Source organism: Charadrius vociferus, unplaced genomic scaffold (assembly GCF_000708025.1).
Source record: "Charadrius vociferus isolate BGI_N301 unplaced genomic scaffold, ASM70802v2 scaffold163, whole genome shotgun sequence".
Classification (NCBI taxonomy): Eukaryota; Metazoa; Chordata; class Aves; order Charadriiformes; family Charadriidae; genus Charadrius; species Charadrius vociferus.
This window is the reverse complement of record NW_009648332.1, coordinates 16,666,200-16,691,934: the sequence shown is the minus strand read 5'-3', so window position 1 is coordinate 16,691,934 and position 25,735 is coordinate 16,666,200. Positions and strand designations below refer to the sequence as shown.

General features: G+C 37.2%; 1 protein-coding gene across 1 annotated transcript in view; it reads left to right on the top strand.

Annotated features, from left to right (window-relative positions):
- Positions 1–25,735, top strand: part of DPYD (dihydropyrimidine dehydrogenase) — a 359,045-nt gene that overhangs the window by 114,680 nt on the left and 218,630 nt on the right. Inside the window, exon 8 of the mRNA XM_009884907.1 lies at positions 311–398. Coding sequence (XP_009883209.1) covers positions 311–398 — 88 coding nt within the window. The remainder of the gene's footprint in view (positions 1–310; positions 399–25,735) is intronic.

Genomic DNA, 25,735 nt, shown 5'->3' with positions numbered 1-25,735 from the left:
CATAGGCAGACTTCGTTTGTTTGTTTAGCTTGCTTTAACTGTTTTAGCTTACAGCAGAAACCAAGCTAGCCTGTGGTCGCTCACATCTGAGGATGATCTGAAGTTACAACAGCCCTTTTACACCTATCTAGTTTGGGCCACTTTCTTAAATCAGAGCCAATCTGATCTTTTAAGCCTGGTTTGGGGGAAAAAAACAATAATTTGCTTTTTTTGTTCACTAGAAAATCCTGTGAGATGTCTGTATGCAGAACACAATAGAAATTATTTTCACATTGTCACATTAAAGGCAAGTAATCTTCAATTTTTTCAGATAATTTTTAGTAAAGGCCTTGCAGTGGATGGGATGACACTCCGTACCTTGAAAGAAGATGGCTATGAAGCAGTCTTTATTGGAATAGGTAAGAAGAGCTCACTGTCCTGTGTTTTGTCATCTTGAAGTTGAATGACTGTCTAAGAATAAACTGGGACTTGTTTCTGTGTTAATTGTTAATAGCATGATGTGAGACAGTTTCAATTTGATGGATTTTGAAAGTATGGGATATAAGGAAAAATGGAAGCTAAAGCTAGCTGTCTTAATATAGTTATTTGTTAAAATTTTCAGATTTATGTGATAGATTCTTAAGTAAGAGGAGACTGTAGCTGAATGGGTTGATTTACTGTGTAAGTAGTTAAAAAATGGATTAACTAAAAAATTACTTGTAATTAATTGACATATTGGCCTAGAGCAATACACAAATTCAGTTTTCCATTTTTGCGAGCAGCTTACTATATCCACGTAATTACTGAGACTATATGTGAGCCAGTGATAGCATGCTTGGTTGCTTTTTTCCTTTCCTCCATATAAAACATGTAACATCTTTCAGATAGACTGTAGTGAAATGCAATTATAGGATGGGTTAACAAAATAAGCTGACTTTGGCTTACACTAAAACTGGCATCATAGGTCTGTCTTCTCTCATATGCTAAAGAAGTCCTGCACCTGCCTGCTATTTGAATCATTGCTTCTTTTTAATGTTAGATTAGAATTGTTATCCATTTACAAGTATTTTGAAGTACAGCTGGACCCAATGCTACCATATGATAGGCATGTTGAGCAGGCATCATCTACAGTTGGTATGAGGCTTAATGCTCTTTATTGATCTAGACGTTGCCTAAGTGAACATAATAGGAAACAAGTTGTCCAACTGTTCCTCCTTCCTATTATTGATTACAGAGATGTAATTCTTAGTACAGTGACAACTGTTGTTTACCATCTGGGTATGCAGTATAATAAGCTTTGCAGGTCTATTCTGTCATGTGATTATAGTACAGAGCGTTGTGATTTATGCAGTCCTAAATCCTCACGTTGTTAGAGACCTTCCATGTACAGGAATTCTGATGTGTCATATTTTGATGTAATAGTATACAAGGCAATGATCCAACTTATCTTTTTTATTGTTTTAATCTGTGTCTTTCAAACTGCTTTGTAAAATCTCACCGATGAGGGATTAATTAATAAACATTTGTTTTCTGAGAGTCCAGTATTTATGAAAAAAATTATCAGTTATTTTTGGAATAGCAGCATGATTCCCCTGCATTTCTGACTCAGAAATTTAAAATAACCGTTCAGTTAAAGGTTAGCAAATATGACCACTGAGCACTACACATAGGATTGGAATGTTTATTTTATGTACATGGGTTTATTTTCTGACCTTAATAAAGTTATCCTAATGTGAAATATTTTTGGTTAGAAATGTATATAGACAACATTGTGCCATACAGATGCTAGGCAAAGGGACACAGACAGAATTTTAATAAATAAGGGAAGGTATCTGAAGCATAATTCTCCTGTAAAGCATGTGTTCACTGGTTGTATAAGGAAACAGAGGGTATAAATGCTAATGAAGGATTATGTGTTCCTACAAAGTTTTGTAATTTGAAGCTACCTTGCATTCATGATGAAGTTGGTCCCTCTCTGTACCCCTTGTCTGCCTGTCATCTCTCTTTTACAGTACTGTGTAAGGCACTGGACAGTAATGTGGCCTTGTATACTGGTGGTGAAAGATGGAGAACAAACCAAGGGGTTACAGTTGTCTGGGGTTGGCTATATTAATACAATAGAGCATTTATAAACTCTCAACAATAGCAGTTTTTCCATCATGAGTCTGTACTGTATTTCTTTTTGTGTTCTTGGCCTACTGAGCAAACATATATTCAATGAAATGTCCCATTTGAATCATGGGAATAAAATAATTAGAGAACACTTACTTTACTTACATAAAAGAGAAGATTTTTTTTAAAAAGTTGTTGTAAATTTCTTCTGAATGAATCTGTACCTTGATGGAAAATAAACGTGGTAGTTTTCAATTTTCTGTATTAATGGAAAAAAGAAAAAGTGAATGGGTATGTAAAAGAAGATGAAGTCCCTGAGGGGATGAGGGAGTACACTGTGAAAGGGTTTTTTCATAGCAATGGGATTTTTGGAGAGCACACTTTTAGTCTTGCAAATGAGGTGGAACTCAAGAATTTATCATTCAGGATTGTACAAGAGTCCATGTGTGATTCATGAAATGGAAGAGCACTTGTAAATAGCCAGCGACATCAGGGCAGGTGGAGATGCAAGGAGAACTTTGAAAGCTATTTTTCTCATAGTTGTGCATCAGAAAAAATCTGTTGCCCTCTGGAAATGTCACGTGGAGTAGGAAAAGTACAGTCCTCAGCTGGGTCTGTGGAAGGTAAAGTATAGCTGACTGAGGTTTGATCACTTCTAGCCAGTGACCACACTGAAGAAAAATGAATAGCAAAGGCAGTTGTTTGGAAAGGTATTAAAAAAGTGCTCTGGTCTCAATGTATTTGTTCTGTTTCAGACCTGAAGGGTAAAGAATTCTGAAGGGTTCACAAAGGGATAGAGGTTAACAGCCTTATTCTAAAATAAATAGTAATAATAAAAAAAAAGATGCTTAGCTTCCAGTCTTTGCTTACTGAGGCATCGAGACTATGGTGGTTTATCTTAAGGTAGAAGACTCGATCCAGCCATTAGGTCTGGTGCATTTAGGTCACTGTTTGAAGCTCAGAACACCTTGTACTAGACCTGAAAATGAACAAATGGCCAGTATGTGTCACCAGCAACTTCAATTTGAGTCGCACTTTACCTCCATACTACTTTATTTTGCACCATCTTTCCCAATTAGGCTGTGACTCTGTGTATAACATTGTAGAGACCGATGTGGAATTTGGGGTTACAAAGACATATGTTGAACTAGCAAAGACTAGATCTGAGGAAAAGCTTTCATGATTACCTGGATAAGCGGTAATGAAAGAGATCAATCTGGGCAATGGCACACTGGAAGCCAATGCTACCCTCTGATAGCAGAACCTCAGAACAAATGGTAGGTGAATCTCAGTCACAGGACTGCCTGTTACCTTTTTTGCTTTTGGTCGTTCTTTTCTTCAGTCTCTTGGTTTTTGCCTTATCTGAACTGTGCTTCATCCAACTAGTTCCGTATGCCGTACCTCTGTTTATTTCTAGAGGATCAACATGTGAGTTACCTCTTCCTTGTCCATCATTTACTTTCATGTCCTCTCAGTTCCTTTCTACAAAGGTGTATATTTTGCAACATCTGGCAACAGATGCGTCTTGTGTTTTGCATATGAGGACCTAAGAGATGGACCATTCTTCGGTTTTTCTCCAGCAGCCCTGGTTTCAGATTACAGATAACATACGTGTTAAAGGGTAGTCCATGAATCTCAGTTTCTTACATCAACAGTAATCATAGACAATAGCACACATGAGATTTTTTTCACAGGACTAAAAGGCAGCAGCCAAACGAAGGGAGGAACAAACTGCAAAATATATTCTGGGAGTCTTTACTGTATTTTTTAGTTTTCAATTCATTGTCATTTAGGTTGGTGCAATTTCTAAATTTATTCAGTCTTATTTCAATGGGCAAATAAAAATGCTGATTAAGAATTAAAGATGTAGAATTAGAGTCCTTAAAATTTTCATTTTAAAATTCAATTTATCTTCCAGTTACAAGTCTTCTGGTTTTATTTTGTTATGAACAGGAATTAAATCTCCCAATTGCACTTTCAAAGTTTTAAAAGTAACTTCTAAAACTATGCATAGAAAAAAAAAATTCCTTCCAGATTTGATAGACTACACTCAGTGTACTCTACCTAGAATCAGCTGGTTTTTGATAGGAAATGTTTGTGAAGAATTTGTCATTGAGCTGACAAGTCAGTTTGAAAATTTTGCTATTTAAAAAAAAAAAAAAAGTCTTGCATCAGTTGCTGCCTTCTGTAAACACCATAGAGACTCAGGGCAATAGAGAATCAGCATGCTGAGAGCAAAAGGAGAAATCAATGATGGGGTGAGGGGCTAGAGGAGAGAGCGTGTGGTCCTCAGAGACAGCAAAGTAAGGCAGCAAAAGGTATCTTATGGAGAACAGAGTAGTCTGAACACTTTGTGTTACTGTTTCTCTTGGTGGATTTTCAGGGTAGAATACTTACAATTTTTACAAAAAATGTCTATGTATATGTCTCGCTTGGCTATCAGACCAAATGCAGAAATACTAGTCTTTTTATTGCTCATCCTTCTTGAAGTTCTGCTACATTCTTTGGAAAACAGGATTCTGTGGTTCTGGCTTTTAAGACTCCATAAAGCATTGTATATTCTTTTTGAAAGAGAAAATACAAAATGTTTTTTTTAATGCAACTGTTTAATTTAACTAAAATGAATGACCTAAATATTTAAAGTATTTAAGGACATTTCATATGATTCTCAAACAAATACACAGAAAGCCTATCACCATAAACATTTTTTCTGCAGACTTTTACATGAACCTCTATCATTATACTGTAACATTTTATCATAACATAGGAGTTTTATATAATATTTACATTCTCTTTATGTAAAGATCAGATAGAAATATATCAAAAATTGTTTTCTTTGGTAAAACATTTAAAAAAAATCTTTAGTCCCCGTTCCCAGAAATTGCTTAGGCACTAACTTTTACTGTCTGCAGGCTTAAACTTGCAGCACTAATTTTCTTGTTAATGTCTCATTGTAGGGCAAGTGCAACTAGTAATGAAGCTTTCTTGTTTCTTCCTCCATCTTGTGATGTTGAATTGCTGTAATGTAATACAAGTTTTCTTGTATTAGGGTATTCAGAGGTTCTGTTAAATGCTGCAAAGTAGTAGGTTAGATGAGCGTACAGAGTAAGTCCAAAGAGATTGTTGCTTAGATGTATTCTAAATATTGTGTCCTGATTGCAAGGGTTAAAACGGTACATAAAAAAGAAAAAAAAAAAATCCCTTGTGGAGAGAACCTTTGTGATAATTGCAGTCATTCATAGTTAATTAACATAGCATTCAAACAATAATATAATCAGATGATTCCATTGATTGGAATGAAATTACACACCAAAAAAAGAAATTAAAAGTCCAAGCATTGATGTACTGATGTACCTTGTTTTTAAAAAAAACCCTGAGATTGATTTACTGTCTCTTCCCCAAAAGTAAGTAATCTCCTCATGCCTGTTATTATCTTCTGATTAACTATGCAGTGCCACCTGGTGTGCAGATGGGAAGAATATTACACATCAAGAGCTCTGTTCACACCCACCCACACAGATATAAACCTACATGGCAAAAAGTGAACAGATGTTCATTTTGCTTGTGCTATAGGAAAAAATTGTGCATCGTACTCCTGATTCATAAACTAAATTTGGAGGACATGAAATCTGCATATGGGGCCTGTAGGCCCATGGCCAGCACAGACATTTATGGAGGAAATATGTCATATTCAAAATAGTTCTCATTTCAGGTGGTGAACAGACTTTTATTTGTTTGCTTCGCTGGTTTTGTTTTACCTTGTATTTCTGAGTATTCTTTTCCTCTTCACTTGCTATTTCACTTATCACTTCCAAAGGGGAAAGTTTAGAGGCAGAATCATTTAAAAACATCTCCAGGATTTGTCTGTTGATTGTTTGTTTTTCAGAATTGTTTTCTGCTTCTTGGCATTTAAGAAGTTCCCTAAAATTATGCTTTTAGGCCTCTTTGCAAAGATGTGTTTAGCTCAGCGGTAATGTAGCAAGTCGTGTAAAATATAATGCATCTTGGTTAAAGGTGGAACTGTAGTACAAGCATTGTGTGGCCTTAGGCTCTTAGGATCTTCAGCTCTATTTTTGGAGGTTTTTTGGTGTTGTTTTAGTGTATTATTTTATAATTTCAGAAGTAGTTTGACACTTCATAGGTTATACAGTCTTTGCTGCAAGGAAGCCAAAGCCTAAAGACCAGCTAAAACACAAGCAGGGGAGGAAAAGAATATGTTGGAAGGTAGCGCAGGAAAGAATGATGTTGGAAACATGATGAGCTAAATACGCAAAATAAGTGTGTGCCTAGCTTAGTTTCTGGGTTGGTTTTATTGATGCTTGTAGACAAAGGTTGTCACTGCCTCAAAACCTTGCAGAGACAGTGCTCTTCACCCAGGATTTTAAGTGGTGACAACGGTGGCCTTTCAGGCTTCCGTATCCTTATGCAGTAAAAGATAATACAGGCTGCAGAGCCAGGGAAAATACTTGGAATTGCATTTATTGTGACAGAACAAAATATTCAAATCCATTTAACTGCAAAAAGCTTTGAGACTTTGGTATTAAATATAATGAGAATGAAGTCATCGAGATGAGTAATGAAATCAGAGAAAATACTTTGAACAGTTTGAAGAGCAGCAGTGACGCAAAGCAGTGGCAGGATTTGGACAAAGCCAATTCAAAATTTTTCACAATGGCCTTACAGTATCCTGAATAATTTTAATATTAAATTTCAAAACTTTTTTTTTTTTTTAAAATAAAGATCCATGAGAAGGCCAGTGATAGATGCATTTGCAATTTAGTACAAAACAGGATCAAAACTGCAGATTGAACTGCAACTGCATGGAATGGAAATCCCAAGGAAGAACGTCTACACAAGTTTGTGAAGTCAAGTATAGGACTTCTATATCGTCTGCCTCCTCGAGAGCCTTAACTCATGGCTCGCAGCTTGGAGAATATATGCACCCTTCCATAATACCACATTTCTTAATTTTTTCATGTCTCACGTGGAGGGTATTATAAAGAATTTGCACCATAAATTGGTTCTAATGCAGAACTTGTTAGTCCTCAATATTCATGTTATTCTCATCTTCTGCTACTCTTTAATCTAAAAGCGTTTTGTTCTTAAAAAGCAAAAGGAATATGGTTGTATTAGAAAAGGAACTCTGTGAAAGAACATGTTCTTACATGCTTATAACAGATGTTTGAACTTGCCTTTGTTCCCAGTGCAGCATCTTTCCTGGAGACCAACAATGTACATACATACAAGAATTTTTATGCTTGAGGCATCTTTTTCTACTGTTGGCATTTGTAGTAATCTCTTCTTCCAGTTCTGTAGACCTTACTACTGCTCTGGATATTGGTGGAACATTCCTAATACACATCGGAAGCAGTAGGCAGTTGAAAGCTTTTAGGCCTCAGATGCACAAACCACCTTATTTATTATTAATAGTCTTAGGACACTTTCAAAAAATACTAGTAATCTGCCCTTGGGCATCCTTAAGTTATTCACTTGCAAATTACACAGATTTTCATGCTCTTATTTACTTATCTTTCCTACCAAAAAACTACTTAGCATAACAATCTCTACTGCACATGTTTTACAAAACTCTCTGCTGTCTCTTTGCAAGATGCTGGACATGGACAGTTCCCCTGAAGAAATGCTCATCTAAATATAATGACAAAATCAATTTGATTCATATTATTTTAAGAGTAGTTAATTTTTTTAATATCTTAGTAGATTCATCTAACATCATTTAGCACTTTTCAGAAGTCTATTCAAGTATTTATTTTTAAGCATTTTGATGTTTGAGAAGTACAAACGAAAAGAAAATGCTGAACAAAATGGTGATGTTAGATATAGCATTTTCATATTCTGATGTTACACACTTCAGTGCTTTACACCTAAAGAAAAGAGCTTTGCTTGCTTACCTGTTGTTTCCAGAAGTTCACTCCACAAGTCAGTTACTTTTATCTTTTAGATGTACAAGTATTAATTATGCTGCCATCTTTTTACTTCCACATTAATATTCAGACACAGAATGAACAACCATCTAAAATACAGCTGGTAAGTCGCTGTATATTTATTTACTTTAGTTGAGCTCTCTTCCCTTGTAAGGAGGGTGCGTGTGGTCCAATGTGTATTTAATGCAATCAGACACTTTTTGAAACGTTTTTCTACCTAATGCTATAGGAGGACTGACACGATACAAAAGTTAAACAGTAGGTTTAGAAAATCCTTACTTTTCTTCATCTTGTTTACGAAGGATAAAATGCTGGTTAAAAACGTAGGCTTGTCGCATTTAATCTTTTTTTATTTTTAAAGATTGTACAGAAGTAGGAAGTATATCAAAATCTCACTTGTTTATTCCCAATTATTGGTGAGAAGATGGCGAGTGCTTTTTTTTGTGTTAATGAATAAAGTTTTAAGCAGTCTTCCTGTACACATTTATGTCTCCGTAAATATGATATTTATGAATTCGTATTCCATTCACTGCCCACTCAACAAGGGGCGTATCTACTTGTTGAATTGAATTGACAAGTTAAGACAAAACCTGGATTTGTGCAGTGGATTTATAGTACTTGTTGAAGAACTTTTCAAGATTGCTTTAGGAAACCATCTTGTGCTGTCACTTCTCTGCTTCGGGAGAGTAGTCCCTGGGAAGCCACCACTGGGCATGGGCAGGGCTCAAGGCTTCCATCTGGCCTGGTGGTTGTCTTTTGCTTCTCAGACATCTGTTTCCCTTTTCATCATTGCTTGGTAGTCAGGCCTTTTTTCGTCCAGAACACTTTGGTATAATGAAGGGCAGTAACCTATTTTCAGGGGAAAATCCTGACACTGGGGCGTGCTTGAGGCCAGTTTTAGTCCTTCATTTAACTTGGGACACACTCACTAGTGATTCTTTTTGTCTGGGTGAGATTCAGTCTGAGGTTCTGAGACCTGTAGCCTTCTTTGCCTCTAGTCTGTGCCCGATGGAATCCCTCAGTCCTTTCTTCAGGCTCAACGTATCAATTGAAAAGCTTTCCTATTCCAGTAGTATTTGTAATTTTCTTATCCAATATAATAGCTTCTACCATCATGGGAAGGCACATCCACTGCCTTCCAGATCTCTTTAGTTTTACTGGGATGGTAGTTTTAAAAGGCAACAAATATCTGAGAAGACAATTTTACATGTTCACTATAGTAAGTAATCTTTAACTAAGCTATGTAAATATTTTTTCTGTTGTGTCTCGAATTTTGAGTGGATAGAGATTATCCAGGCTTTTGAACCACTTGTTGTAGTCACAATACTTGAAAATTGTTCTTTACTATTCTCATCTATATTTTTAGGAGATGCCAGTCATATGGTTGCTTTTACTGTGAAATTAAAAGACACTGTAAATACATATGTTAATGATTACTAAGACTGTGTATATAATTAAGATAAAGAATATAAATATTATAGTATGTATCACGTGGCAAGTCTTTTAAAAGAAAGATTAACATGTATGCAAATATTTTCTGGGTTTGTGTAGCATACTGGTGTGTCCTATAAGCTTGAGATCAAAATTGACATTCCTTGTGCATAAAGTCTCATAGATAGTCATCTGTGCACATTTTATACTATCAAACCATATTCAAAATTTGGCACTTTCTTGGTGATGTCACAAGGTGTGCGGTAATTAAGTACAATAATTAAGATTCACTGCACTGTTACTACTTTCAGCGTATTAATGCTAAATTTTCTGTAATATGTCTTTATAAAACAATGTTTAAAAGATTAGAAGACAGAAATAAGCATGCTAAGTACTCAGAGCGTTTGGATAATGCTAATACAAATTACATGTTTACCTAACAAAGGAAAATGTTTTCCAAACATTGTCCTTGACAGTGTTTTCTTTCATAGGAAATCCTTTGGCTATTGTTCATTCATTTGTGCTAAAATGTAGTAAGCTGAACGTGACTCATTAGAAAAAGTGAAAATGCATTCAACAGTTAGTATGATGATTTGACATTCCCTCTAATGAACTTTGGTGATTAGTTTCATAGGAAGAAAAAAAAAAAAGACTAATGAGAATTTAAAGATCAATGGGTTTCAGCCAATTCATCTTTAACGTTAATACTCCAATTGTGTTGAAATTACTAGTCGCTTACCGAGTAGAAGCTTGTGATGTATTACTACGTTTCTAAGAATTGTCAAGGTTTTGTTTTGTTACTGTTTCATTGATGTAATGGAAAACGGAATAACTCACTGCTGATTTCTTAGGGGTTTTTTTTTGTTAGAAATAATTCATCATTGGTTTGTGACTAATGATTAGAGATGGTTGTTTATTTGAGTGTGATGTGTATTTTTACATAAATTCAAACAGTTTAGTAGATGGCGAAATTTCAGCACCTGGTTGTTATTTAAATTGAGATGAAATCATTAACCATTTTCAAAGACCATTTCTCTATAGTACAATTTTTATAGCTTTTTCTCTAATACATTGGATTTTTTAAATGAGAATAGAACATACCTTCTAAAAGAAACAGTTACTCTAATTTTATATTTGTTGGTATATTGTTTAGTAGTTAGACATTGAAAATATCACAATTCATTATTTCAGTATACAGGTGACTTAGACATGATTGCTTTTCTGTTCGCTGGGAAACACAGGCTTGATGCTGCTATTATGGCCCAATACAGCTCTTTTGTAGATGAAAAATGATGGCTAAATTTTTATCTGGGAGATGATTTCTTAACCTTTAGAGAGTTAGGTAAGGATTGCTTCAAAGCAACAAAAAAGAAAGCTCCCAAGAAGATTTTACATACTTGGGTGACCAAATAGCAGCTGTTTACATTTTTGTGTTGCTCGTGGCTCCTGAGTTTGATATTCTGCAACTGCATTGTAGAAGAAACAATCTTGGTGGCTAAGGAAAAAGGGAAAGTCCAAAGCGTCAAGCATTGTGGTGCCTATTCTGGATAGATTTTAGGCAGTTTTAATTCTTTGATCCTCCCCTGGGTGAGGTGGCTTATTCCCGATGTGCTCCGTGCAAAGCTTGGGAAGGCCCCGGTGTGCTGATAGAGCTCTTCCATGCGGGAGCCCAAGGTGGCAGCTGAGCTTGGTTCCTGCAGCCTCCTCTGCACCTTCAGTACAGGAAGTCGGGGCATGGCATGCTACGCCAGCAGGTAGCATGGTTAGCTTGAGTTCAAGACTCCTGCAGATCCTGAAGTTGTCCCAGATTACGGGATTTTAAATTGCTGGTTTGTCTCCTTGCACTCAGAGTTTGAGTTCTTGCTTGTTCCTAGCAGAAAGAAATTCGCATGGTTCGGGGAGACAGACATGGTGACCATTCTGTGCAGGAAACGTAAGGTTGCGGTGTCTGTGCTAATCACTGGGATAAAGTTCCTGCCTGTTTTGTTGCTGTAGTAGCTGCTTGATAATAAAGCTTGTTGTTAATTTGCATTAAAATCCCTCAATTTCCTTCCCCCAGTAAATAGAATCTAAAGAAATCACCCCTAATTGTTACAATCCATGGCTTCTTTTTGCACAGCTTTTTCTGGAAAGACCAATAAAATTAAGTAAAGAAAGTTTTGAAATCTTAGCGCTTTTAAAATCATAGGGACATAAGAGTCTTAATACAGCCACTACATTGGCAAGTTGGTTCCTTATTTTTCAAATGCAAATATGGGCCTTTGCATGTGCTGAATGTGCCCTTTATTGTATTGAAGCATAGAAAATACACATTGTAGCTCAGTCACTTCTGTAGACCTGCCATGCTTGCAAGAATGGAATGTGTTTAATCAGCCTTGCAGAGTGAATAATCAAAGATACAAGTGTGGTGTTCAGTGTTCATTCAGAAAGCTATAGAATATGCAAACAAAATGTTTAGTTAAAGGAGAGTTGAGTGAATTGCAGCTGTGGCAGGAGATGGTAGTTGTTTTTAACAGGAAGCCACGTTCTTTGCCTTTAATTTTTCACTTGGTTAATAACAAAAATATAAATCATGCACCACAGTAGATCCCTGGAGGTAAGCAGTGTGGTGTGATGCTCTGCTGAGAGTGAGACTTCGGCTCTGGCTATTGGCCTCCTGGCTGACTCTTCGTCCTTCTGTACTATCATAAAGGAATTGTGAGACTTAGCACTAAAAGGGCTATAAAAGTGCTCAATACTGTAAAAGTGCTGTGGAGAAGCTATACTGTGTTCTTGCTGGCAAACATTCGGGCTGTTTCTTCGACCTACGGAAATCTTCACTCCTAACAACTTGTAATTTATGCTGCTTCCCCAAATTTCATTTCCATTCCAGTATTTTGAAAAAGATGTGTAACGACCAAAATAGCAAATTTAATAATGCAAATTTTATTTTGCGTTATTGGCATGAATCCAGTAATTCCTCAATGACCACAAGGAAGTTGAAATTTTTAATCGGATAACTTCTTACTCACATGGCATCATTTTCTTTAAATTTCCTCCCCTAGGATTATGCTGTTAAAGCTGTATTGTATCCTATGTACTGCTTTCAGAAATGAAATTTTAATAATTTATCAAAAATGAAACATATCTTGCGTAGTGCCCGATATATATATTTATTTCAACATTTCAGATATTAAAAGATCTAGACCAGAAATAGTTTGCTTACATGGTTACATTTTACTTACATGTTGAAAAAGAGCTTTGAAGACAATGTGATTGCATTTGTGTTGCCAATTTGAAGAGCAGCTTGACTTTGTTTCCTTCTCTTCTCAAAGAAAATAATGCCTCTGCTTGTATAACACTCCTCCTAAAACTCCTTGTAGTGAGATGTCCCATGCAGTAGTGGTTTCCATATTTCTAATAAGCATGCGGTAGTATAAGGGTCAGGGACTAACCAGTGAATAAAAGTCAAAACTCAAAATGAGTTGCCTTTCCTGTTTAGCACTGGGCAGTGATAGATACTGATAATGTTTGATTAATGACCAGCAGCCTTGCAGTGGGTGAAAACATCTGTAAGAAATGATTTATTATTTCAAAGGTACTGGAAGCTTACCGTATCTTGTAGATTTAACTATGTGTGCCTGAATAAAATAAATGAGATGCAACATGTGAAAAATGAAAACACATTACTTGTAAAGGATGTGTCACAAGCAGGGTATTTTTGTTCAAGTACACTTTGTCATGGAGATTTTTAATGTTGCTCTGAATACAAATCATTTAACTGGTTCGTAAAATCAACCTAGTTGGAATTCTTGCATCTATCATTGAGACAGAAATGAGGGTTAAACTTAATATGCTGGAACTTCATATATACATATATACATACAACAATTGTATACTTCAATATACAATTGTTCAAACTGCACATACAAACAAAAAGGATTCTCTTTTAGAAGTATAATAAAAGCCAAAAAAAAGTATTGATGCAATTTTAACATTGAAATCAGGAAAATTAATGCATTTGTAGTGTCATTAAAAGGTAATGTCATTGAAGTTTGTTAAATTTGCTGTAAATGTGTTTGTAAGAACAAAGGTCTAATTCGCCCTACGTAAGCTGTGTGTTTGAAAATTAACAATGACTTGTAGATAGAGGTTTTGTTTTTGCGCACATCTTGTAGTTGCTGGGTAGTCTTCTAGACCGCCCTTGGTTTATAAAGTGACCTTGTTCTTTCTGTGGTATGTGTCTGTATTTGTCGATCTGGTGTCAGGTCCCTTGGTTCTATTCAGAGCTGCCATGGAGTTCGGAACGGATAGAGCTAATGATGGTGCAGACTCACCTCCATCAAACTGCAGTGTGTGTTCAGACCAGTTGGAGTGCCCTGACTCCCGTGTTAGAGCAAACAGCCTTTTCTCTAGTTTTGGAAATAGGCAAGGTGGGGCAGTGGAAAGATACAGCCTACTTTCCTCATCTTATGCCAGGTCAGTAACTGTGGAGCACTTCTCTGCAATGGGGAATATTTGCAAATTCTGGTCTATGCTGTTCCATAACTCTACACCTATTATTTGTGTATACCTTATCTACTTTATTACTTTTCTGTTCTAATTCACTAGGCATCTAAAATATTTTTCCTCTTGGGATTCGGCACTGATTTCTTAAGTGTGTATAAACTCCAGCCAGAAAAATACATCTTTTCCTGTCATGTAAAGAAAGTATAACCTGGTGAAGTTTTTAATAAGGTGTGCCAATTTTTAGTAATCAATGGATGAGCTATTGCTATGCTGCTTGTTGCTATTTACACACCCTGATTTTTCTGCGGAATTTAGTGCTGAAGGGCTACAGCGTAATAGTCACATTGTATTTGGTTACTTAGGGTCATCATTGTTTATCAAAAGTTTTGTTTAAGGTCCTGTTAAATTCTATTCATAGCATTTGCTTTCTTCACATTCAGCCTTTTCTGCTCTGTTCTTCATCTTGTTTTGATCTTACGGGCTCCTCTATAGTGGGAGTTAGAGAGTAGAAAAAGCCTCTTTATCTTCAATTCTCTTTTCATAGTATCTCTGAAATAAAAAGAAGAGGAAATTAATCTTGTCCTCAGACCATGCCTTCAGCCAGTCCTTTAGGGTCCTTGAGTAATGTCATAGCTTTGAGTTAGAAGGTTCTCTTGTTCGTGGAGAGGTTGGCTCGTCTTCTCATCAGGCCCTAGAAGTTATTTTTCTAAGATGTACTAGGCAGTTAAAGCAATTATGAAAGTGGAGGGCATCTGGTTTTACTGTCACTGGATTTCATAAAATAGAGCTCCAGCAGTGATAGCAACTCCCTCTCTTTAATGTGGAAGCCACAAACTGACTACATTAAAGGAGTGACCTTTCAACCTACAAGCTGAGTGGAATTAGAGCAGCTTGCCAACCATGAGGTCTTGGTAGTATCTCTGCAGCAGGTGTTGGCCTAGAGAACATATGGAAGAACAGCTGGACACTAAGTCCTCTGAGCTCTCACAGGATCCTGACCCATGTATATTTATAGGGAGAGGGGGAAAAAAAACCAAACCAAACAAACCTAAAAAAGTAGATAATCAGAATTTATAGCAATGCTAGATGGATGTTGCAATAATTTAGTCCTGCAGCCAAATTGAAACTTCAGAAGCAAAAACTGTCAGAAGCATTGTAAATCCCATAATTTCTGCACTGAAGGGTCTGGATCCAAATTCCTTTGTCAGGCAGCTAAGTCTATAAACTATGGTTTGGTTTAAGGACAGAACTGTTTAGTGCTGTGGTCCTGTGAGAACAGTCTTGGTTTTGTCAAGGATCTAGTGAGATTTTCACATGCAACACGGTTTGGTTTTTTGCATACTTTTTCTTTAGCACCTTTGTAAAAAAAAAAGTACAGCCTAACAATGTATAACTTTTAAGAATAGAAATTCTGATCTTGTTTCCACTGAAGTTATTACTAAAGCAGTTGATGGAAGCTGTGTGTTTTGCATCTAATGTTTGGCTTAAGTGAAATCTGTGTAAGCTTTCTAAGCTATATATTACTATTAACATCAAGTTGGTGCCTGTCCCTTTGTATATATGCAGAAATAGAAAGAGGAAAAGGAAAATCTTATGGCTCTTCCTTGCACTCCTGAGCAGGAACCGCACAAAATACACTCTTATTACTCTCAGCAGTGCCAGAACTGTGCAACTCCTACTGCTTCTTGACATACCACCTTTTCCAAGCACTAAATGCAACTATTCAAGCATCACCATTTTGTAGCCGAGACCTTGCCTTAAAGGCACAAGAGAACTTAAAGGTTGTGGAATAGGCAAGCAAAAAGCGAGACAACTCAAAGTTGAAAGGACAACTTCATTCTCCAGATATATATCTGGAAATCCAGTCTTTGTTGCTAAGACTCCACAGACAACCAAATTTGTCCCAAGACTAACTTCTAGTTAAGTGGCTTAGAAGATGAGGCAACAGAAGAGGAAAGAGAGAGCCTGGTTTAAGCAAGCAATATACATCATAAGCCTGGTTCAGACCAAAGAATCGTTTGGCAGCCTCTCTCTCCAGTTTGTCAGAACTTCAGTTAAAAAAGTGAATTGCCTTTTCTCGTGTATGTATGCCTCAGTGAACATGTGGGAGAAGGATCCAGCATTGTTATTGCCACGCAGGGACACACTGCATCTTCTGCCATCCCTTCTCAAGAAGGACACCATCCAAACACCATGCAATTTTTGTTGTTTACTTGTTGAAAAGTGTTCCCAACTTCTCTTGACTTAGTGTAATGTGGGGAGCACTCTTTGGTATGTAGCTTTTTCCTTACATCTGTATTAGTAAAGGAAGGGTGCTGACTCATGTGATTTTTCTCCCTTGCCAGTTGTACCTATGTCAAGGATTGGTGCAGCTACTGTTTTATTTAGGTCAGTACACAATGGGAAGGAACAGTGTCAGATATAGAAATGAAAGTTTTTGTACAAGGACAAAAAAGTATTCTTATATTTCTAGATGGTATTTCATTATTTGTAATAATTTTCAGTAGCTAAACTGATTCACATGTATAAAAATCTGTTATTAAGCTTTGCTTTAAGGTGCCTCTTGAAGCTTCTGCCACTTTAGAATATAGATGTATGTTTTATTGGCATTTTTAAATTTGAAACCAGATTCAGGACTTGGTACTCCAAGCAATTATGAGTATCCTTACTTAAATCAGGAGTTATTCCCAAAGCAAGTAGCATTCACAGCTGTTGAAATATATTTCACAGTCATCTGAGTGGCTGTATTGCATCTCAGAGGTGTGCAAAAGCCCCGTATTCAAGCCAGTGTTATTTTGAAAAGACATTGATTTGGGGTCCTTCAGCTGTCATCATTGTTTTCCAACGCAGTGAAACTTGGATAGTAAGCTACAATATGCAAGAATTATGAACTAATGCTTCAAGATAAAGTTCATTATGTCATTGTGTGCTTTTAAAATCCTATGCTATTTTTGCTCGTGTGCTTCAGCTGGGATGGAAGTATATCTATAACAGTATGACTAATTATCTTTACATGCGTTTATCACTAAATAAACTTCACACAAGACAGCAAGATTGTTTACTTAAGCAGTATAATACTGGGAATGGAAGATAGCTCTAGAACATAGGATTACATTGCCAGAATGGCACTATTTATTAAGCTATGATAACGCTAATGTTCCTCTTTGATGTATAGCATGTGCGACTTCAGCTGAACTTGTAGAGAGCCTTAAGGATGTTTCATTGAACATTTAGTATGGCAGCAAGCCAGAATACATTTAGCCTAAACCCAGATGACAGGTTGGTAATGAGGTAGTGATTGATGACCACTGCTTCTGTATGAAAACCTGCTTGATATGCTGGGGGGGAAATGCATTGCTAGCTCTTTTCATTTCACTCTCTCTGTATTAGTTATTCTTACTGTAGAGGAGTAGCATTGGCTGCTGGGTATTCAGTCCTGGTTTCACTTTTAGATGAGAATCGAGTACTCAGCTGAGATTTTAGAAGCGCAGCCCTATGGCTACATTTATGTGTAATTTAAATCCTAATTTCAATGGATTTTTATTATCAAAAATAACTGCAATTATATCACCTATAAAACACCCTATAATATCCTTATAACCTGCCTCTGTAATTTTACAAGTCCTATGATTCACCTCCTGTGCCATATTAAAGGCATTGCTTTCCTTTCTAATATAAAAAGGAAAACTTGGCCCAAAGGTTGTAAACCATTGCTCAGGCAAACAAGCCTGAACAAAAGACTACTGTTTATTTTGCCTAGTCCTCTTGAATGCTTTGTTGTAAAGACACTTTGCACTGCTTATTCAGATGATGGAAAAACTGTTGTTCTGTGCACCAGGAAGGATATTTAAGCCCTGTCCTTCAGCCAGATTCCAGCCTGATGTCTGAATTAGCGGTAAGCAGAGTTAGGAGGAGGCAGCAGAGGACTCTAGGGGTTATATCCATAGCTGTACACACTCAGACAGGGTGTATATTAGATGTCCCCAAAGCTGCAGGATAACTAATGGGATCACATTAAGGCCTGGTTAGAAATCACCCAGGGATGCAGCAAAGGGCGCTGGGGCAGCATAAATATCCAATGTCAAAAGAGGCTCATCATTAGTGTTTTCCCAGGCATAAGTGTCTCTTGGTCAGGAGTGGGTGAGGAAGCTTGTCACCCTAACCAGAGTGACATTGTGCTCCCTCAGAGCAAAAATATGAGCAGGAATAATTGGGATTGGTGGTAGAATCAAGAGCCAGAATAAGGAGATGATGAAGCAGGGCTGGGGCAGTTTCCATTCCCCTCCTGCAGCTCCTGGCATTGTAAGGGAAGTTGTCATCCCTGTGGGGGTGGAGTGGCCGGCTTTTGGGCAAGGAACTGATGCAATATCAAAAAGGCAGATTTGTGGTGTGTTTGACAACATGCGTTGCACCCAAATGAGGGAGCCTCTATTGCTGGGGTCTGCTGATGGGCCTTAATGGCAGGACAGGTTTTGATTTGATCAGGGTACATGTCTCTAAGGTGAATTAAGACCTGTCTGATACTGCTCAGCAGCCAGGAAACAGCCACCTGTAGCAATTATTGTATGTTTGGGCTAGTAATGTTCACTTTGAGCAAATTCGGTAGTGCTTCTGGTGTGACTCCGAGAAGGGACAAAGGAGTGGGCAAGGCAGGAAACCACTGGACTTCCACTGATGTGTGAACTGGTGGCCAACTACATTTACAAGCGATTTGTTTGGTACCACAGTTCATCAGGAAATGGATGCACCTTCACTTTTTTGGGTTGACACTGGGGAGAACAATTTTTATCTGCTTGGGAACCTGTCCAGGACTGTAGAAAGTAAGAGCTAAGGTAATCAGTAATGCCTCTTGGTGGCAGAGAGGGTGCAAAAATGATTAGTACAGGAATCGTGATCTGGTCTATTCAGGTCATTTAGCTCCCCCAGAAGCAAAATTATTGTTGCTATTTTCTTACTAAACTACACCCCTTTGATATTTTTTTCTTCATGTGGCTTTCACCTTTCATCTCACAACCTTTTTGCGAACCTCTGTTTATTGAATAGTAGCACTGGTCTCCTTTTTGTGTAGAAGATAGCCACATCACACGTGTTTGATGCCAAAACAATACTTTAGAAATTAATACCTTTGAACTTAGATATTTCATTCATTTGGTGGGAACTTACATGCCATAAATTCCTGTGTATGGCTGTAGCATTCCCAGGGCAGAGGATCTGTTCTGAGAGCTGCAGAATTTGTCAACCCAAGTTTGATTTTGCTTTCTTATGAATGTTTTGATTGAGTTTGTCAAGTGTTCATGCTTACGAGCTGTCCCTAATTGAGATGACCACATTTTGTTGCTCACTGACCAGTGACAGAATGGAGCATGTCCATTGATTTTTACTCTATTCCTGGAAAGACCTTTATTTTAACAAATAGTGGCAAGTGAGGACATAGTCTTTGGGTGGAGATTAATGGCCATATGGTGTTGTTGCTTATACACTGGAAAGCTTAGTTATTTACTGTAAAATCTGACTCAAAATTCTATACGCAAAGCAGAGACTCCTACTTGGTTTGTTTCCATAACAACATACAAAACAACATCAATCACTTATAGTAGATCTCCACACTCCGTAATTAGGGATGCAGTTTTAAGAAGTGTGGGAGGAGTTGTGTAAAATGTTTTTATGTTAAAAACAATGTTAGGCCTTGTTCACACAAAAGCTTATGCACAGACTTCACTTTAGACAGTGTAAGTAATTCCATTGGCGTTTATGGCTATGACTACACAGCTCTGATGCAGTCTGGAGTGACTACACACGCTGCGCTCTGTGTCCTGTCGGAATGACTGATCTATGAACAAGGTTTGCTTGAGAGGGAGCTTGCCTCCTGGATAGGGAGCAAACTTGGTCTTGACTTGGGGTTCACCTCAATATACAGTGTCAACAGACCACTTTAACTTGCAGTGCATGGACTTCAGTGTGTGTAAATGTTTGTAGTATGATAACCTATATCGTAGAAAAGTGATAGCAAGAAAAAATCGCTCAAATCACTTGCTTCCTGAAAAATAAATTATATGTATTTTTTTAATGTAGAATTTTAAGCCAATGGGACATCTGCCAAAAGTATATATGATATTTTTAACTGGTACCAGGTATGTTCATGCCATCCCCACACTTCCTACAGTACAGCAGTCAATGACAAATACTGCCATATACAACTCTTACAACATCGTAACTTCTTCAGTGAGCCAGTTTCACAGGCCCATTAATGCCTCGTAGTGATCTACAGATTGAAATAGTTCAGAATCATCAAAAGCAAGGTATTACTTCTCCACTAGACTTACTACTTTGCTAGAAAAAGCTTCTTTGGTTTTTGTGTTGTTTGGTTGTGTTTGTTTTTTTTTAAATACGCATTATCTGTATTTTAAAGTACTTTTAAGTTCTCCTGGCATTTTTAAGGCAGTGATATAACTAAGTTATAAGAAAACATTTTCTCCAAGGCATCTTGTAGCTGACAAATCCCTGGGCCCCTAGGCAAGTGACGTTTGAGTCTTGTTACTTACAGCTGCTCCAGAGACAGTGCTGGTGGTGTGAGCCTGGAAAGGAAAGGCTGAAGGGGAAAGCCCTGGAAAAAGTGAGGGAGAGTTGACAAAAAAGAGTAGATAAAGGGGAGGCAAACAAGAAAAATATATCTATAAAGAAAACAGAACTGAAAAAATTAAGGAAATATAAAGGAAGAAAAATTAGATATAATAGAATGCATAAACTGGAAAAAAAAGGCAAACTGAAGAAATAAAAGCCAAGAGACATGAGCAATATCCATAAAGATTATAAAAATGGAAAGGATTAAAATAAAGTAAAAAGCTCATATAGCTATTTTTGCCACATTTTCAATAGTTTCCTTCCTTTGATAACATAGATGTCAATTTTTTCTTCTAAGAAAAAGAACAAATGAATGGAATAGATGTGTTTTGTTGAATTTTGGTCCTTTTTATCTTTGTAACATATTGTTTGTCACATATACCAAACAAGTAAGATCTAAAGTTAAAAAAAGAAGTATTTATATAAAATACCTCTCCTGACTGGTCAGCTGCAGTAAGTTGAAAAATGGGGAAATGTGTGTATTTTGAGGATTTTTACGTTATTTTTAATTACATTACTTATTCAACTAAAAAAAAAAAAAGCATACCATTGCATCAGCCGATATATTGGGTTTTTTTCAAAACACGATTAAATCTCAGCTAGGGTTGCTAGGTGACAGGTAAGAGAAGATGTATAATTAGACGTGTCCAAAAAAAGTCAAATAGTGGAAGCTAGTAATCGTGAAGGAAGGTTGCCATTGTCTGTGCTGACATCAAATGACCATCTCATTCAATGTACAGTTCATTAAATAGTCACCTCCTGCTCTGCTTCTGCAGCTCTGCTCTTACTACTCTGTGTGGATTCAGTGGAAATAGAGCGCCTTTAATTAGGTGCTAATTTTGATTTGGTTTCTGAATAACCATTTGACAACGTATTGCTCCTAGGTTTTTAACATTAGCATTCACATGTGTTTCCCAAAGACAGAGGGTGTAGCTGCCCACCGATATGTGCGAGTCTTTCTACCTTTGTCCAGTCTGTACAGGCTACTGGCAAAATAGCTATGATGTGATGTGGCCTGTAGACATGATCCATCTCCTTAAAACAAGGAAGGGAAAATAGTTGCAAAAATAAGCATTTTACAATAATTAATAGATGTTAGAGGCTTGATTCCTGTCTCTAGTCATTGGGGAGCTCCTCCAGTCTCCATGTTCTTTCTTAGACAATAAAGAGTGGCCTTTCAAGTATGTTGCCCACTTCTCTCAGCACCTTGATTCCCGTGTCGGGCACAGGTGGTCCATGTGCCTCCAGGGCTGCAATTGCAAGGAGATAACTGTTAAGACAATGCTTGCACTAGCACTGTCATAGGCAGGAAAGAGTCTGCATGCTTCCTGGACTGTAAAGATTCTGGTTATAAAAGACCCGCTGTTCCAGCATTTTAAAATCCTATTGCGTGAATGCAGAGCCATCACAACCTTGCTTCTAATGTATGGTCCTCAGCAAATCACTTAAAATTTCTTCGCACATCTGTAAAGCACAGGGATAGATGTTTATCTGTTGTATTTTGAGGTTTGACTGTTTGTGTAGCACCTTGAAAATAGAAAGCACTACAAACAGTAAGTGTTATTTGTTACTGTTGGTATGGAAATAACTCATGCAGCCAAGCGTAGAGTATGGCTTGCTGTCTGCCTAACTGATTTGCATTTCTACATGCAATGAAAATGGGAAGGTGTTGCTATAATATCACTACCTTCATTTTATAAATTTTATGCTTTTTGCAGTACAGCCAGGAGTACTGCATGCTGCATTTGTTAGACATCTAATTACAAGGCTTCAGAAATTTTAAATATTCTATTTCTTCATTTCTTCAATGTCATGAGAGCATTGAGTTTATGGCATCTTTCTAATGGCTCCATTTGCCAAGTGCATTGTTCTGTTTATCTCTTTCCAGGCTTTTAAGTAATCTTAGTTGGATGTATGAATTACCTTTCATTAATTAATATTCCCCTATTCTGTAAAATCTGTGTAATTGGGAATTTTGGTTTCAGTGCAAGTGTTCTAAACTATCTGTGTAAATGGTTGAATGAATAAATAAGTAAACAGTCAAGTCCCCCAAACCTCCCCTGTGGTGCCTCAGTAGTAATCTCTTTTTGTCTTGCAAAGACTGCATTTAGAAGTAGTTTTGTTTCTTGCCCATTCAACAGTTTCTTCATTCAAATATTCTGAAATGTACCTTAATTGATTACTTTGTTCCTGAGCTATAAGTCTCTGAAAATGGCTTTTTCTTTTCTGTTAAATTGATGACAGAGATGACCGTGAAAAAAAGCAGCTGTCTGATATATAAATATATACCTGCTCAGCATTTGATTGCAGACTCAAGAAATGTTCTAATCTTAATCCCTCCCTCCAAAAATGTGAGGGCATGAGCTTTTGCAAAGACCTGTACTTACAGGTGTGGAGCTGTGTCTGTGCATATGCTTGGTGATGTGACTGTCAGTGCAGGGTTATCAAGCTGATAGTTTTCATCGCACATGCTCTACCTTTAACATCCAGATCTGGTTTTGCATATGAATGCATAAGTGAATACTTGTTTCCTATTTACATGTATACTATAATCAGAAATAAAGTGGTGGTTGCCCGAATGCAGAAGCCAGAGGCAGATATTTTAGCAGAGGATTCTGCTTATCCGAGTGTCTCTCTTCTCACAGAACTGTTGTTGCTGCTAAGGTTCAAGTGTCAGTGCAGGCATAGTTTAATTTTATATGTGAAGCAAAACTTATTTATCATTCAAAATACTGGTGTGAAAGGCTTGGTTTGGTATAACTGATTTGGAAATGCCGAACTTCTGAAGGACAGTTTTGTCAATAGGGCAGTGGATGTGCAAACTAAGATTTTCCATCTGCATGGTGGGATTTTTACATGGACTTTAAGGAAGATCCAGTATCGAGCAGTATCAGTTGTAACCTGTTAGAAAATGACCTCAGAGGTAGAACATGTTCTTACATGTTGCAAACATCCACAACTGTAGGCAGTGATATTCAAGAAGTTGTTTTAAATACTAATAACTTAAATAATCTGAGAATGGAGGAAAATTGTATTCAGTTTTTGATTTAAAGTCTTTGTCCTTGTCCTACACTCCTATTTTACAAGATAGTGTGTATTTTTGTTGAATAAGACAAGCCCAACTCCATCACTTGCTGGGAAAGGGACCACAAGTGGTAAGATGTGGTTTCTGCATGAAAGTATGCATGATACTAAACAGAGGCATGGAAGGACGTTTTGGAGCGAAAAAGTTTCAAAAACTAACTTTCCAGCCTTGTGTGAGAACTATAATTTTTAGTTCTCTATCCGTTAGCCTTGTTTCTTTGTAGCATGGGTAGATAAAGGATCTGATTCCTCGTACACTGCCACTGGCTAGGGGAGCTCTGCAACCAATAGAAACATGTAGGGCCTGTGGAAAATGCTTGTAGATGCCTGTGAATTTCTCTTAATTTTCTGTGAATGTCTGGTACCTGTGCTCTAATAGGGAATACTTTTCTTTTACCCAACTGTATTAGTGGATTTTTCAAATCCCAGATAAAAAATTCAGAAATCTTTCCATGGCTTAGGACCTCAGCCAGGGGATATTTCACAGAATCATAAAACAATTGGAAGGGGCCTTTGGAAATTGTCTAGTCTAGCCCCCCAGCTCAAAGCAGAGTCAGCTAGAGCAGGTTGCCTAGGACCGTATCCAGTCGGGTTTTGAGCATCTTTGAGTACGTAAGAAGGCTTGCTCTGAAAATCTCCTGGCACTCCTGAGGTTCTTTGCCTCCAAGGCAGTCTCTCTGCTAAACAGTGCGTCAGTAATGTACAGACATATGAATCTTTTGGAAGACAAGGTACAGACCCTGAAGATACTTAGGCCCAAATCAACCAGAGTATTTAGGTACACACCCAGGAAGGGGTTCGTTTCAAGTACTGTATTCAGTTTGGTCCATAACACCTTTAACTGTGTTACAGTTAATGTTAGATTTCTACAGGGAAACTTTGTTCAAAAGTTGATTTTGTTGTGAGCACTTTCACAAACATATCTGACTTTCACTTCCCAGCTTGCTAAAAATCCCAGCTACGTTCTTCTTCTGGCACATAGGTAGTCCAAAAAGACTGCCAAGTATGTTTCTGAACAGATTTCCATGATCAAAAGTTTTTGGACTAATTGTGCAAGTAAGCATGTTTTTTATCTTTTGATCTTCAGTGTATTTTTATTTCAATTCTAAACAATGTTGTCCATGATTGCATTTGGTAATTATATCTAATTATATAATATCAATTATTGACCACAGGCAGAAGCTTTTAAAGAAAAAAAAAAAAGTTTGGTGCTTTTTAAATTTCAGTTTTACTATTATAGGATTACACTGAATAATTGTTTCTCCTCAGTCTCTCTTCACGATTGGCATGGACAATATTTCTGCTAAAGAAGACATAATGCATAAAGGAATTGAAGATAATCTCTGTTCTTCCCCGATTCATTGATTAGCCCAAGAAAGTCTGATAGCTAACTGAGGGTTTCCAAACAGCGTCAAAATATTCAGTGGCAAGTTGATGTTGACGTAATTGAAGTTTAATGTATTGTTTGTCTTAGTGATACAGAAATCAATGTATTTTAATACTGACTTAGGTCTGGGTTTGATCCAAAGGCCAGTGAAGGGCCTAATGCTGTGAACAACTAAGCTTTTTCTTGTGTTGTGTATTGCTCAGCCTGTGTCAGGGAGTGGACAGCACATCGAGCAGGTAGGGCTAATACTGGACAGACTGTCTTGGCAGTGTGCAGAGATTATTTGGTATAAAAAAAGATAGAATATTTAAAATGAGCTCAGTGTGTGCTTGTTGGCACTATAGCATATCCTCAAAGCCCTTGACAATTTTGAACAAAGTTGTCTTTTAGCTGAAAACAGATCAGTGAAATAATAAAATACAGTAGACCCCCAAATAGTCTCTATTGCAATGATTTCGGGACCCCCACAGAAACCTATCTTCAGTTTACCTCCCGAGGATTAATAGAAAAGCTGCATTTACTAGAACTGCCAAATTCTACATTTGACAAAAAATTAAATCTGTTTTAAAAAGAAAGAATAGCACAAACTGCATCTTAAATTTATGCTAGTGGCATTGGATTTAGGCACTTGAAAGCAGTTTCAAGAGCAGATTTGCATACAACAGAAACCTGTAAGCAAATTGAAAGTGCT